At 43.0% G+C, this 15067-nt stretch overlaps 1 protein-coding gene across 1 annotated transcript in view; it reads right to left on the minus strand.

Moving 5' to 3' along the window:
- The window catches only part of MAB21L3 (mab-21 like 3), a 48750-nt gene that overhangs the window by 1069 nt on the left and 32614 nt on the right, over nt 1-15067 (minus strand). The window contains exons 4-7 of the mRNA XM_081308585.1: nt 10942-11082; nt 7801-8092; nt 3875-4053; nt 3286-3480 (exon numbers count right to left, since the gene is read on the minus strand). Coding sequence (XP_081164711.1) covers nt 3286-3480; nt 3875-4053; nt 7801-8092; nt 10942-11082 — 807 coding nt within the window. The remainder of the gene's footprint in view (nt 1-3285; nt 3481-3874; nt 4054-7800; nt 8093-10941; nt 11083-15067) is intronic.

Here is a 15067-nt window from a genome sequence, read left to right on the forward strand (position 1 = left end):
GTCGCTCTTACGATGGCCCAATGATCTCCATGTTTCTCAATCCAACCAGACTTTTTCAGACTTTGCTTTATCTGCCTTTCAGCTGATTAGATTCCCGACTACACCCTCCTCTTTTGAGTCACTCTTCACTTGGCTTCCAAGCTAATGTACTCTCTGGGTGCTCTCCTAGCATTACAGCTACTCCTTGGCAGAAATATCATCCTTGACCCACCTCTAAATGTTGGAGTTTCTGGGGATTCCCTTCCCGCACCACTTCTCCTCTTTACCTCTCTTCCCCAGCTCTGTGTTCCTCCCACCACAGAGGCCTTAGTTCCCGTTAATATGGTTGACCTGTAAATCGTTTTCTCCGGCTCTGATGTTTCCTCTGATCTCATTACCTGTTTCTCTTGGATTTCTAAAAGTTATCTCAGTCTCAACGTGTCCAAACTGAACTCATGGCCTTTCCACACAGCCTGATCTGCCTCCAGAGTTGCTTATTCACTGAGTTATGCAAGACACAAACCTAGGAGTCATCCCTCTCCCCACCATGCCCAGCCAAGTCCTGCCCGTCGTCCTGCCTAAGTAATTTTCAACTCTGCCCACTTACTTCATCTCCAGTGATAACACCCTCTTCCACACCACACAACATTTCACCTGGATCCTGGCAACAACCGTAACCAGTCTGCACCTACTGCCTTCACTGTTTAGCTGATCCCACCCACACTGCAGTCCCCACACGATCTTTTTGAAATATAAACCTTGGTTCCTTCTTGTCTAAATGCTTCAAATTTTCCCACTGTTAGTTAACTAAAAGTACAATTTTTTTAACATGGTTTGGTCTGTGAGGTTTGGCCTCAGCCTCCCTTGCTAACCTTTTGACAAAGGTGTCAAGAAAGATATAGAATCGGGTGAGACATCCATCAACAGAGCAACAGATAAAGAAAACATGGTACCCATCCACAATGGGGTGTCATTCGGCCATAAAGAATGGAACCCTGCCCCTTGCAGGAATGTAGATGGAACTGGAGGACATTATGTTAAGTGACATAAGTCAGACACAGAAAAGCAAGTACTGCATATTCTCTCTCATATGTGGAAGCTAAAAAAAAGTTGATCGGAATATGGAATGGTGATCACTAGAAGGTGGGAAGGGTGTAAGGGTGAGGTTGGGATTTGATCAGTACATGTCATGTGCATTAGGGGAAATAGCACACTGAACTTCATGAATGTGTACAATCAATACATGTTAATCAGACATAAAATAAGTATTTTAAAAAGAACATTGGAGAAAAGACAATCTCTTTAATAAGTGATTCTGGGAAAACTGAAGAGGGTGTGTGTGTGTGTGTGTGTGTGTGTGTGTGTGTGTATACATGAACATACATATATAATGTATATGAATATAAATTTTATATGAAGGAAACTAGATTTCTATCACCATACACAAAAATCAACTCAAAATGGATCAGAGAACTAAATGTAATACCTGAAACTATGAAACTACTGAAAGAAAACATAAGGGAAACAGTTCAAGATATTGATACAGGCAAAGATTTTTTGGATAGCACCAAAAGTGTAGGTAACAAAAGTAAAAACAGACAAATGGAATTGTATCAAACTAAGAAACTTCTGCACAGCAAAGCAGTCGACAAAATGAAGACACAACTGCAGAATGATGGAAAACCTTCCCAAACCACTCACCAGACAGGGATTTATATTCAGAATATATACAGGCCTCGACACCAAAAGAACAAATGATCTGTTGAAAATGTGGGCAAATGATTTAAATAGACATTTCTCCAAAAAAAGAAAGAAAGAAAGAAAGAAAGAAAGAGAAAGAGAGAGAGAGAAAGACAGAAAGAAAGAAAGAAAGAAAGAAAGAAAGAAAGAAAGAAAGAAAGAAAGAAAGAAAGAAAGAAAGAAAGAAAGACAAACGGCCAACAAATATATAAAAGATGCTCCAGGTCACTAGACATCAAGAAAATGCAAATCATACCCACAATGAGATACCATTTCATCCCAGGTAGGAGGGCTAATTTCAAAAAGACAAAATGTAAACAGGGTGAGGATACAGAGAAAGAAAAAACTTGTTCATTGGTGGTGGAAATGTAAATGAGTACAGCTATTATGGAAAACAGTTTGGAAGTTCTTCCAAAAACTTAAAATAGAACTACCACACGACCCAGCCATCCCACTACTGGGTCTGTATTCAAAGGAAATGAAATCAGTGTATCAAAGAGAGACGTGCATGCCTGTGTTTATTGCAATGAAGAGCATTAAAACAGATGCTCATCAACAGATAAATGGATAAAGAAAATGTGACGTATCTATGTACATAATTGAATATTATTCAGCCATAAAAAAAATCCTGTCATTTGCAGTAACCTGGATGGAACTGGAGGACATTATGTTAAGTGGAATAAAAATCCAGGAGCTGAAAGACCAATATTGCAAGTTCTCACACGTGGATGCTAAAAGAGTTGACTTCACAGAAGTCTTTGAGAGTACAATAGTGTTTACTAGAGCTTAGGAAGAAGGAGAGAGGGAGGCAGGAAATGATTCCAAAACGCAGTAGGATAGGAGGCAGGCGTTCTGTTTTAGGGTGACTGTACGTTACAATGATTTACTGTATTTTTCAAAATAACTAGAAGAGTTCATAGGAAAGGTAGCAAAATACAACAGTCATTAATATGGTATTATGTAAAAATGTGGATGTGTAACCGATGTGATTCTGCAACTTGTATTTGGGGTAAAAAATGGGAGTTCATAACCCACTTGAATCAAATGTATGGAAGATGATATGTCATGAGCTTTGTAATGTTTTGAACAACCAATTAAAAAAAAAAGGTTCCCAACACATAGAAGTGATAGATGCATGAGGAGAAGAAAATGCTAATTACCCTAGTTTGATCATTATGCATTGTATACATGGATCGAATGATATGATATCTGATAAATATGTACAAATAGTATGTGTCAATGTAAAAATAAATTATCCATGATATACTGAGAAAAGAAGGGGAGCGAGGGAGAGGGAGAGGAAAAAAAAAGAGGAAAGAAAAGGGACTCCTAAAAGGCCAGGGGACAGAGGGTATTTGACTCCAGGCAGGGACACACAGAGAGCCCAAGTGTATTATATTTCCATAATGAGTAATCATCAGTGGAATGGCCACTGTGGCCACTACGGCCTCATCCTAAATTGATCCCACGCACCACCCTCTCTGAGTGGCCCTGCCAAGCTGTACACACAGGGTCCCACCTAACCAGAGCTGCCCAGCGGCCACTCCACCGCCACCCCAGGCTCACCTGCAGATGGTGGGAGGTGAGGACAGGCCTCTTCCCAGGACACCAGACGTCCTCCTTCAGCTGCCTCATGACCTGAAAGCACTGTCTGCGGCAGCCCCCATCCTCGTCCAGCTGCTCCAGGAGCATCTGCTCGGCCTGGGAGAAGCTGAGCTGCCAGTGATATCCAGCGTGGGCCAGCAGGTTGAACCCAAAGGACTGGAACAGAGGGGAGATGGGCAAGGTGAGGAGGAGGGCGCTCGCTGAGGCAGAAGGCACCCTGGGGACGTGTTGCGGGGCAACAGCACGTCCTACACGGGGACAAGAGGGCAGCGAGGGGACAACACAGACCACAGTGGCTGTGGACAGGGAGCCGGAGGAGGCTCCGTCTGCTTTGTCTGTTGTCCGGCTTCACTGTGCATCAGAGAGCCCTGGAGGGTCGCGGAGCCTCATGGGGCCTGGGGCTCTGTGTCTCTAACAAGTTCTGGGGTGAGGCTGCTCTGGGCTGGGACCGACATTTCGAGAAGCAGATCTAGCAAACCCCCAACTTTCCTTGGGGAGCCCGTTAGCCATACTGCAAGGGGTAAGCTGATGGTGTCCAGGTTCCTGGTACCTTGAGGCATTCCACTTTCTCTGGGGAAGGCCAGCGCTTCAGGCACCGAGGCCACTGTGCCTTCTCAGACCAGGCGGTGGGGATCTCCACGGTGGGGACCAGCTCTATTTCCACCTGACATGCGGTTGTTTCCACGGCAACCCAAACGGCCTCGCAGTTTGCCAGCAGGCTGACCTTACCTGGTGGGCAATGACCAGAGAATGAGAGAGGGAAAGGCCTGCTCAATACAAGCACTGAGAGAAGGAGTCTATGAGCAGCTGATCCAAACAGCCCCTTGCTACCTGAGGGGCGCATTTTGGGGGGTGGGGGTGGAGGGACTTATGTCAAAACCAGTCAGATACCATTGTTAGAGTATTACTAGGAAATCTCATTGCTGGTGGGGTTTTTTTTCTTTTTTTTCTTTCCCTTGCCCCAAAGCTTTTATGCTATCTTTAATTCTTTTTTTAAATTTATTTTTTATTTCTTACATACATGACAATAGTAGAATGCATTACAATCATATTTATCCATTCATAGCACAATTTTTCATAACTCTGTATATAAAGTATGTTCATGCCAAATTATGCCATTATACATGAGCTCTCTTTTTTTTTTTTTGCATTACGATTCTTAATACACCTTTATACCACAATTTATCATCTCTCTGTATATAAGGTATGTTGACACCAAATTCTTAATTTACTTTAGCACATCTGTGTGCGTGCACGTGTGTGTGTGTGTGTGTGTGAGATGTTGGAGACTGAACCTTGCACCTGCTAAACACTGAATTACACCCTCAGCCCAGCATCTTTTTGTTTAATGGATTCTTTTCAGAAGGTTCAACTGAAAGAAAATCATAGAATAAAATGAAAATATTTGCTGCTGTCAAATGAAATCCAACCATTTTCCCCCCTATTCTTCTCCCTTCTATCCAAGCACTGAGATATCAGTTTCAGATTAATCCAAACATAAGGAAAGACAGTGCCATTATTTTTTTTCTTTTCATCCTTCACCCAGATACTCTGACATTGTTCAAGGACAGCCTCAGTCCCCTTACTTATTCATATGCCTTTGGTGGAATTCTGCTAACCTGTCTTTATCAGAGTCAAAATCTCTTAGATGGTGTTTGTTTCCACCATCCATCTGCCAAGCAGATGGATATATTTATCCTCATCAGCCCCTGTAATCATAAAACCCTTCAAAGCATGTCACGGCCACTGTTTCAAGAGGTCAGGTGAGTGGAAAGACACCCCCCACTGCCTGTTTCCCCGGTCAGGCAGAGAAAAAAGGAAAAAATAAATAAAAAAGAAGTAGCTGATAAAGTTCTGTAGCTCACATACTAGGCTCTCCTCATTTCTAGTTTTCTCCTGCTTCTTTCAAAACATAGTAGCTTTTTTTTTTTTTTTTTTTTTGCTTTCACGACAGATGAATGTCTTGAATGAGGGTCTATTATTTTGTTGGGTTTTTTTCCCTGCTCAGGAGAAGAAAACGGAAGCTTATTAACCATGCTAGGCTGCTCAGAAGGAAAACGTTCTTTCCTTGACTGGGTGAGATGAGGGGCTCATCGTCTGCTTCTCATCAGAGCTGCCCAGACAGGAACAAGATGATGTCTGGCACTTGGGCATCAGTAGCTGAAAGCACTTCCAATAACCTGATCCAGCCTGAATCTCTAATTTGCACTTACACTAGTCACAATGTGGTGAAGTATAAGAGGTGAGCCAATGTGGAGGCAGTCTGCCAGGCCCACACCCTGCTTCTGGCTTACTTGGTATGTGGCCTTCAGCTAGCTACTTAATCTCTCAAGTCTCAGTTTTCTCATCTGTAGAATAGGTACGAAAGAGAATTTTTACTCTCAAGGGTTGTTAAGGGGATTAAATAATCCATGAAAGCATCTTCTATATAGTAAAAATCATTTAGACATAAGCTAGGGAAATATTCAGAGCAATTCTGTTTAGATAAGTAAACCTTACCTGCAAATGTATCCTTTTCTTTCTAGACAAATGGAACTGCACAGGGCTCAGCAGTGTGGTTCTTCATTTCATCACCCTGCACCTGCATTTTTTATACTATCTGCCTGTGTGGGTCTCATTCCTCAAAAGGCTGCGTGGAGGTCCATGAGGCAGAGGTAGCAGAATTTACTTGGTCAATTCTCCTTTGTTAGTTATATTTCTAGCTAGTATTATAAAGCCTCTGGTAGGGAATATCTTTGTGCCTATTTCTTCATGTATTTGGAGAAACATTTCTAGAACTAGAACTGCTGAATTGCCAATTAGGTGCATCATTTTTAAAAAAATGGAAACATTTGACCCTTGAGTTTCTGAGTCTGGTGGCCATCATACTAAGTGAAATAAGCCAGACTCAGAAAGGCAGGGGTTAAATGTTTTCTCCCATATGTGGAAACCAGAAACAATTAGGAAATTAAAAATGGAGGGGGGATCTCATGAAAATAGAAGGGAGAACAGTAGAGGAAGGAGACTGAGGGGGAGGGAGGAAGAGAAAAGGGGGGGAAGGTCGATGAAATTGACCAAACTATGCCATGTGCACTCTATCCCCACGACTTCCACTTTTATGTGTAACTATAATGGATCAATTAAAAAATAAATGAACAGAAGGAAGACCATACAGTAGAAGAAGGGGCATCAGGGGGACAGAGGAGGGGAGGGAAGTGGGGTACTATTGGGGATTGAAATGGAGCTAATTATATGCATTTGTGAATATGTTGAAATTTAAAAAAAAGATTTGGGAGGTGGCATACAATGCTTTTATGTAAAAATATTCATGAAAATTTAATAGGCTGTATTCATTTGCCAATATAAAATAAACTTGTTAAAAAATAAAAATTAAAAAAAAATGGACAAATTGCCTTTTAAAAAGAAAGCACCAAGGCACTTCCAACTTTAATCTATGAATATGCCCCGTTGACCATGCCCACCCAATGCTGAGCAGGTCCCCACTTCTCATCTCTGTCAATCTGTTCAGGATTTGAAGGCACATTTCTTGAAATACACATTAAATGGAACATTTTTTTTCTTGTTTTTATCATTCATTTGTAGACTGTTTATATTCTTTTTTTGTCATTTACTTATTCTTTGGGCTTTTATTTCAATCAGACAGCTTTTTTTTTCTTATTGGTTTACAAAGACTCATAATTAAGGAGATTAGCAAATCCTTTTTCTAGTTTGAAATTCACCCTTGTGCTTTGCATGAACAAAGAGTGTGTTTCAATGGAAAATTACTCAGCCATAAAGAAGAATGAAAGTATGGCCCTTGCTGGTAAATGACAGAACTGGAGACTATCATGCTGAGTGAAATAAGCCAATCTTCCAAAAACCAAAGGCAGAATGTTCTCTCTGATATGTAGAAGTTCATTGGATTAGACAAAGGGCAACGAAGGGAAGGGAAGGTGGATTGGAAAGGAAAGACAGTAGAATGAGTCAGGCATGTTCACATGCGAATGCATGACCAGCGAAACGCCACGTCATGTACAACCACAAGAATGGGATCCTAATCAGAATAAGTTACACTCCATGTATGTGCAATCTATCAAAATACATTCTACTGTTATGTCTAAAAAGAACAAATAAAAAAAATTTTTAAAAACAGTGTCTGTGTGCACGCGTGTGTACATCCATCTACATGGGCCATATCATACAACAGCTTAAGGTATTGGAGCTGTCAAACTGAATCCGTTCTGATGGCTTCAAGATTCTGTGCTTTGGTTCAAGGCTGCCAGGACAGGTAATATGCTTAAACCCACGGGAGTGTCTGTCTGTACAAATTCCACTCTTCTGTGTGTCACAACCAGGAAAAAGAGATCCTCCATGCTCTGGGGACTCCACTGTGTTCTTTACACACGATTACCATCTCAGGTATCACCTGAGCGGAGGCTTTTAGAGATAAAGGGAGAAAGCCACCATTTCCCTGGGACCTTTTCCTGATCCACTCACCTGAGAGGTGACAGGTCCTAATTGCGTTTTCCACCAGCTTCCGGAACACCAGAAGGACCTTGGCGGGCACAATGTCCCCCTCGATGTTCACGTCTGCCTCATGCCACTGCCACAGGCTCTTCATGAACTGTTCCACCTCCAGCCACTGCTGCAGGCCCTCGGGGTTCCTCAGGGGACAGGGGATCCGGGTGCCCTGAAGGGTGTAGTACCGCCAGCGCCGCTCCCTGGCCTCCCGGTACCCAGCCAGACCTTTCACTGGGACTGTGACCAGGAACTGGCTGGGGGCCAAAACCTGGGGTTAGGAAAGTTGAGAAGGCAGTGTGAGTTCACAGGCGGAGGAGGTAACAAGTCCTTGGAGAGCTGACCCGTCAAGCCAGGCAGCTCAGTTAGCCACTCAGCCCATGGCCATGAGACCAGGCAGGCAGAAAACCAGGCCCGGGCAATGCGAGAGGCTTACGTCTGTGTTTTGCCACTAAGCCACTGTGAGGCTGCGGCTCATCAGTTAACTCACTGAACATGAATCCACAAGTAAAAACCCCTAGAACTCTGGAGGGGACCTAAATATAGGAGAAGGAAAAGGAGAGGAAGAAACTAGTATTCCCTGAGTTGCACACATGTGAACCATAGCAATTCTCATACATTTGGCCCTTTGATCTTTTCAGACACTCATTGAGGTGGACTTTGCGGCCATTTCCCAGATGAGGGACCTAAGATTCAGAGGGGCTTAGAAATCTCCCTAGAGACACACAGCCAGGAAGCAGGAAGAGCCAGAATTTGAGTTTAGGTCTTTTATTTTCAGTACTGGGGATTAAACCCAGAGCTTCGTGCATGCTAGGCAAGTGCCCTTCTATTGAGCTACATCCCCAACCCTTTTAATTTTTTATTTTGAGACAGTTTTGGTAGATTGACCAGGCTCTCCTCCAATTTACAATCCTGCTGTCTCAACCTTCTAGGTAACTAGCATTACCAGCATGTGCCACCATGCCCAGCTGAGTTTAGAGCTTTCGAGAGCTCACTCAATGATCAAGTAACCCTGGGTTCAATCCCCAGTACCAAAACAACAATAACAACAAAAGAAAAAAAAACAGACAAAAAATAATGAATGAATGATCTGGAATGGGTGAAAGGTCTGATATGAATAATGAATACAGGGTAGGAAGGGATGGAAAAGGAGGTGGCAGGATTTTGCAAAATGGAACCCTTTCTTGTTGCCTGTACTGAGGATCCATGCCCAGTATTAATGAGTAACCCTTACCAAATCAAAGGTGAAATGAAAGACTATTTGTGTAGACAATGTGAGCTATTGAGATGATTCTAAGTTTAATGGGGAAAAGCAAGCAATCAGGTTCCACCCACGGCTATTCTCCAGAAATCAGCTCAGCAGTGGTCAGCAAGAAAATTGGCCAATAGTCCAAAGGATAGAATAAGCTAGTCAAGAGTGCAGAACTGCCAAAGGCAACTTGAACTTTGGTCATATTGCACAGCAGCCCACTCCACACCACACCTTCCCTGGAGGTCGGCTACCTCCTCTTCATGGAAAGTTCTGACAATAGAATGTGGTGAACTCTTGCCCAGGGCCTGGCCTCTTCAGGAGTGAACAGCAAAAATCAGCTGCAACCGATTCTGCCTCACTCTCAGAGAACAACGGATTGAAGTTTTGGATGATGGGTGCACACGACTTATGGTGTCCATAGAAAAGGGGGCTAGACGAAAAATCTAACCCATGGAATTAAAATGTTGTTCCAATGCACCTGCATGTCAATTCAAGAACACAACTACCATGTTGCTGGTCACAGAAATGGTGCAGATCAATACTGTCGAATTCAGTCCGAGATAAACTGAAAGCAATTTTATATGCTACATGTAACTACTTTCAAAATTTAATACGCAAGAAACAAAGTATATAAACCCAAGGTATATTTTGAGCTATGAATTCTTAACGGGAGCACAGAAGGAAACTTTCTCTGTGTAGTTCTAGGAAAAGTGATGCAGTATATCTATCGAATCCCACTCACTGGTCTGTATTTGTCCAACTTAGGTTAACCTGGGGAGGTCAAGGTGGGCAGGTGGGTTCTGAAATTCCAGGAATCTAATCTAGTTTTACAATTTTCATCCTGGAATAAATTTCCTAAGATCTGACTCTGTCTCAAAATCGACAAGTCCCAGAGTCTTGTGGGTTGTCTTTGTGTCCCTCAACCTTGAGATAGATTAGGTCAGCAGGGGTGTTTTGGTCAGGTAGACATCCTATCACTGATACCCTCATTCATTCAACGTAGGTTGAGTGTCTACCCTGTGCCACACACACCATGCTGGCTGCAGAAATGAAGCCACCGGTAAACAGGATCCCCTCAATCAAGGAGCCTGCGGGCTGGTATGAGAAACAGGATGTGAGTTCATCCCAATTAAGTGTAAGATGAAAGAGGTTCTTAAGTGGCATCAGAAACATTGCGATAAAGAACGATGAGGATTCAGAATGATGCAGAGCCTCACTTCTCTCATGTTTTAAATAGGAATAACCACACTGTCTTTCCCACAGGCTAACAGGCTGGAGTGAGATCATTGCTGTCCAACAGCTCTGCCCACGGGACAGTGTTGCCCAAACGCTCGTTGCCATGCATGGGTCCTGGTGGCTTATACTCCATGGGATTCCTTAGCAGACAGAGGGACTCTGAATCCACTCCTGCAGTCCCTTTTCTCCCTTTTCTACCCTCTTCCTTCCTCTACCTGCAACCCAGAGACGATCATTTTCAATTCCTATCGATGCCCTCAGTTCCCTCAACCCAGTCCCCCATCTATGAAGTGGGTGCTTAACTAAGAATGTGTGCCTAATGAGCTTTCATCATCACAGTGGAACAAGCTTTAGAATCAGAAGCCTTGTTAGGAGCTCTGGTTTCAGAGCCAAATATGACTTGGTCAAGTCATCTGGCTTCTCCAAGCCTGGTTTGGATTGTCCAGGAACGTGGGACTCCAACGAGATAACACCCATGAAATGTGGTTGTAGACGGTAAGTGCTAAGAATACCCGGGGAGACATGAAGTATTACTGGTGCTCTCAGTGGGATGAGCACCTGCTGCATAGAGAGTTCCACTCCCAAGAGCTCTGGTCTGTTAGTGGCCCTTAGAGACCAGTGGCATTGTTTACCTTAATGTTCCCATTGTATATGTCAGAGTAAGGCACAGCTTGGAATCGGATGTCTTGGTGGCTGATTTCTGTGGTCAGACAATGGATGACTCTCTGCACCTCCTCCACAGCCTGGGAAACCTGCTGGCGTCTCAAGTCCACCTGGCGGGAAGGCATTGGCAAGGAGGTTATTTTTCGTGTGGGACCCAAGGTGCTGGCATCAGAAAGTGTTGAGACAAGGGCCCAGTGGTGTGTGACCTGCGATGTTCAGGGCAAAAATCCTGCCTTGCCAAGACTGCTGGGGAGGTGAACTTAGGTCTACTCGGACTTCCTTGCCAGTGCCTCTATGTTTTCTTCTGAAATAGGCACATTCATGCAATATCTATTCCAGAACCTACTATGTGGCAGGTGCACAGGGGCTTGCTAGGGACACAATGTGATAAAGACGAAAGCAAACAGCATAGAGATACTTGCCTTTTAGTTGAAAACACATACAGGGTATGTTTGAACGTGTGTGTGTGTGTGTGTGTGTGTGTGTGTGTGTGTGTTGTGTGCGTGCGCATGTGTGTTATGTAACACCAGGTATAAGTGTTACCAAGAAAAAATAAATTAGGGTATAAGATTAGCAAGTAAAGGGGCTGCTAATTTAGATAGGGTGGCCAGGGAAGGCTTCCTTGAAGAGGTGACATTTGAGTGGGTCATGAAGGCAACTCGAAAAAGCAGATTCCAAGGCCCCTAAAGTAGGAGCATGCTTGATCAAGCTGGAGAGCCTGCAGGGGGGGCCACTGTAATTGGAGCCAGGGAAAGGAAGAGGAAAGTGATGGGAGATGAATTTGGAAAAGATTGTGGGGACCAGATCATCACAAAAAAGGTTCTGTGAGCCATGGTGAGACCAGAATGGAATAATAATGTCTTTTCTCCAGGTTGGTAAATATTCAACAGTTTAATGTGTGTAAACACACAGCAGATTGCTTCCCGCTTAAGTCACCCAGTGAATGAAGCCTCCCTTCGCCTCTCTACGCACCCCCTCCTTCTGCCACTAGACCATTAAGAAGAACATTCATTTATGACCCCTCTGACTCTGCACAGTGAGTCACCAAGAACTGGAAAATTCTCACAGAATTCAGAAAACTGAATCCCAATAACATAACTAATATTTAGTGAAATAGACATTTGTGGGAAACACAAAGGAAATTTTAGTGAACTAAGTCAGAATCAGAAGCCTTGGTAGGAGCTCTGGTTTTAGAGTCAAATATGACTTGGTCAAGTCATATTTAAAAATCCACATGAAGGAAGAAGTGGAAAGAGTTTGCAAGTTTCTTCTGATGGTGTGTGTGTGTGTGTGTGTGTGTGTGTGCGCGCGCGTGTGTTGGGGGGAGGTTCTTCATTTGCCAAGGAGGCACCTGTGGGCTGGTGAGTCTCCTTTAGCCCAGGGACTAGCCATCTATGAATAGCCATCTATGAATCTTTATAGTCCTTCTGAGTTTGGAATATTGGCTATTTCTAAATATTCTAGAGTAGTTTTGAGACACCCATAAGTGGTTCAAAATGTCCAGAAAAAAAAAATCACCCAAATTTTTCTGTTTACTAAGCTAAGTCACTACCCAGCTCAGACATCTAAATCTTATGCCTCCCACTGACCAAGAAGCCATTCCACACCCACAAGGAATACAAATAGGAGAATACATCTGTTTGAACATGTCATATATGCTATATAAATTCAGTTCATCAATAAATGTTTATTTAGCACCTGCTATGTGCTAGGCACTGCTATGTGCCAGGTCACAGCAGTGACTAAGATAGTTGTAACTAAGCGCTTACCGTAGGGGGAAAGTCAGACATAATAAGCACAGGATACAAGTGGAGGGGGTGCCATAATGGAGATAAGTAGGGTGCCACTGAGTACAACAGAGACAGGTGACCTAATCAGCAGGTGAGACCAGTTTTATATGCACATAAGCCCAGAAAGAATTAACTTTGAAAAACAAGCTAATCCCTTCCAGATGCTAATACCTTGTAAACAAGGCCCCTGATCTTATTATCTCATGGTGCTTATAATCTCATTGGAAATATATCATAGACCTGAAATGGTCTCTTCATGTGTCTTGACTGACCTTGAATATGGCAATCATGATTATACTAGCTTCTAACATCTTCCTTTCACCACCAGCAGACACTCACCTGACTCTGTACCTTTAAGGTCCACCCCACTATATTCATCATGGAGAATGGACCAAAGGTAGTATTTACAGATGTGCTATCCAAGCAAGACAAACGAACTGGAATTTAAAATCACAGAAATCTTGTACCAGGAGAGGTTCACGCTGTCTGCTGTGGAAACCCACAATAGATATGAGAGAAGAGGTAAGAACATGTAAGGTAAGAAGTTTGACTACAGGAGCAAAAGAATTGAATTTAAACAAAAGGAGCACCAACAAGTTTTCCAAAATGATGTACATGTTTAAATGTTGAGAGGAAAGCCTCAGGAGAGAAGGAAGAGGCAGTATTGAGCAAGACCATCGACTGAGGATTTCCCAGAAGGAAGAAGTCATGCAAATCCAGAAAGCTGTATGAGGAATCCACCTTTGTGCATCAGAAGGAAAAAAAGAAGAAGAAAGTGCGCAGTTACAGGAAAATGCACAGGGGGATGGTGGAATCAGAGAAATGTCCAGCCTGATGTCTATATTCTTTACAGATTAGGAGACAAGATGATGTGTTGAAGTGAGGTGGGGAGGTGGCCGTTCATGTGATAGACTGTTGACATAGGTCCCTAAGGAATGAGATGCTATTTAGGTACATGTGTAAAAGACAGCCAGGTAGCAGGAAGGCTCACTGTGGCCAGATCCATGACTGTGTGAGATACAAGTGGGCTCAGTTGTGAGATATTCCCTAGCACCTCTCCGCCACCCAAGTATGAGCTCAAGAGCTAAGACTGGAGTTTATTGGGAAAGAGCTGGGGAGGAACAAAGGCAAGGTAGGGTTTCAGCAGGGGCTACATTTTCCAGCCTGAATAGGGCATGGATAAAGGCAGGTTGGTCAATTTGGGTTCAGAGACTAGAAGTCTGATTGGGGTATAATGGGAATAAACAATGTAAGGTAATTATCAGTGACACAAGACAAAAATAATACAAGATATTCTAACTAGATAGAACATCACAATTGAGGGGCTGGGAAATAGTATGTTCTAATTGTTAACTTCTCAGGATGTGTGGAAGACTCATGTCAGATTCCCAATCCTCTAAGTCAACTACTGTGATTCCACAGAACTTGAACGTGAATAGCACAACTGTGACGGTGTGTATGTGTTCCTGAGTGAATAAATTAAGCAGTTAAGGAGTCATTACTATACTGACACTATCAAATCACTTTTATTTGATAAAAACTTAAATAGGTGTGCACCTAACACATTTGCTGAGTAACCTATCGGAAGAAAGTTCATTGAAAATCTCTTGGACCAACTGTGCTCTCATTTGATGCTGGAATTTTTTTTTTACTGGGCAGGACAAGATCATACACATCCTGAAAGACACCTATAATTTCTCACTCATTATACAGGATGATTAGTGTGATTAGCTCATCTTTACAATCTGTTTTGATTTCCAAAGGGGAAAAGTCAGAATAAGGGAATTTTTTTTCCTTTGCAATTTAAAACCACAAATTCTGGTTTGGGTTTTCTTCTACCACCTGTGATGCAGTTTAGACTTATGATCTTAGAATGCAAAAGACCTCAGAAATCATTTTATCTGATGTCACTTAACAGAGGGTCCAACCAATGGCTGACTCTCCTAACGTTACACCGGCTGTCAGAAGTAGAACTATAGCAAATGCCCAGGTACACCAACTCCTCTTCCCACCAGTCTCTGTCACATCCTCAAGTTCAGAAGTTACATTCCTGAACCAAAAAAATGTCATCAGTTTGGAGTGAAAGTTCATGAAATAATGAGCCCAGAATTTCCATTTGTTTAGGTGTCACTGACTGTCACCCCACAAGGACACTAGGCTAATGCAGAGGGGCTGGACAGCAATGTCAGGTAGAGACCACAGCTGGGATGGAGACATAGTCCAACCTTCGACAAGTCTGTCCCCACAGAGCCCAAGTCACAGAGCTGAGTGACAGACATTTTCCCACTAAGTGATGAACAGTCCC

Source organism: Spermophilus citellus, assembly GCF_964194105.1.
Source record: "Spermophilus citellus genome assembly, chromosome: 9".
In the NCBI taxonomy this organism is placed as follows: Eukaryota; Metazoa; Chordata; class Mammalia; order Rodentia; family Sciuridae; genus Spermophilus; species Spermophilus citellus.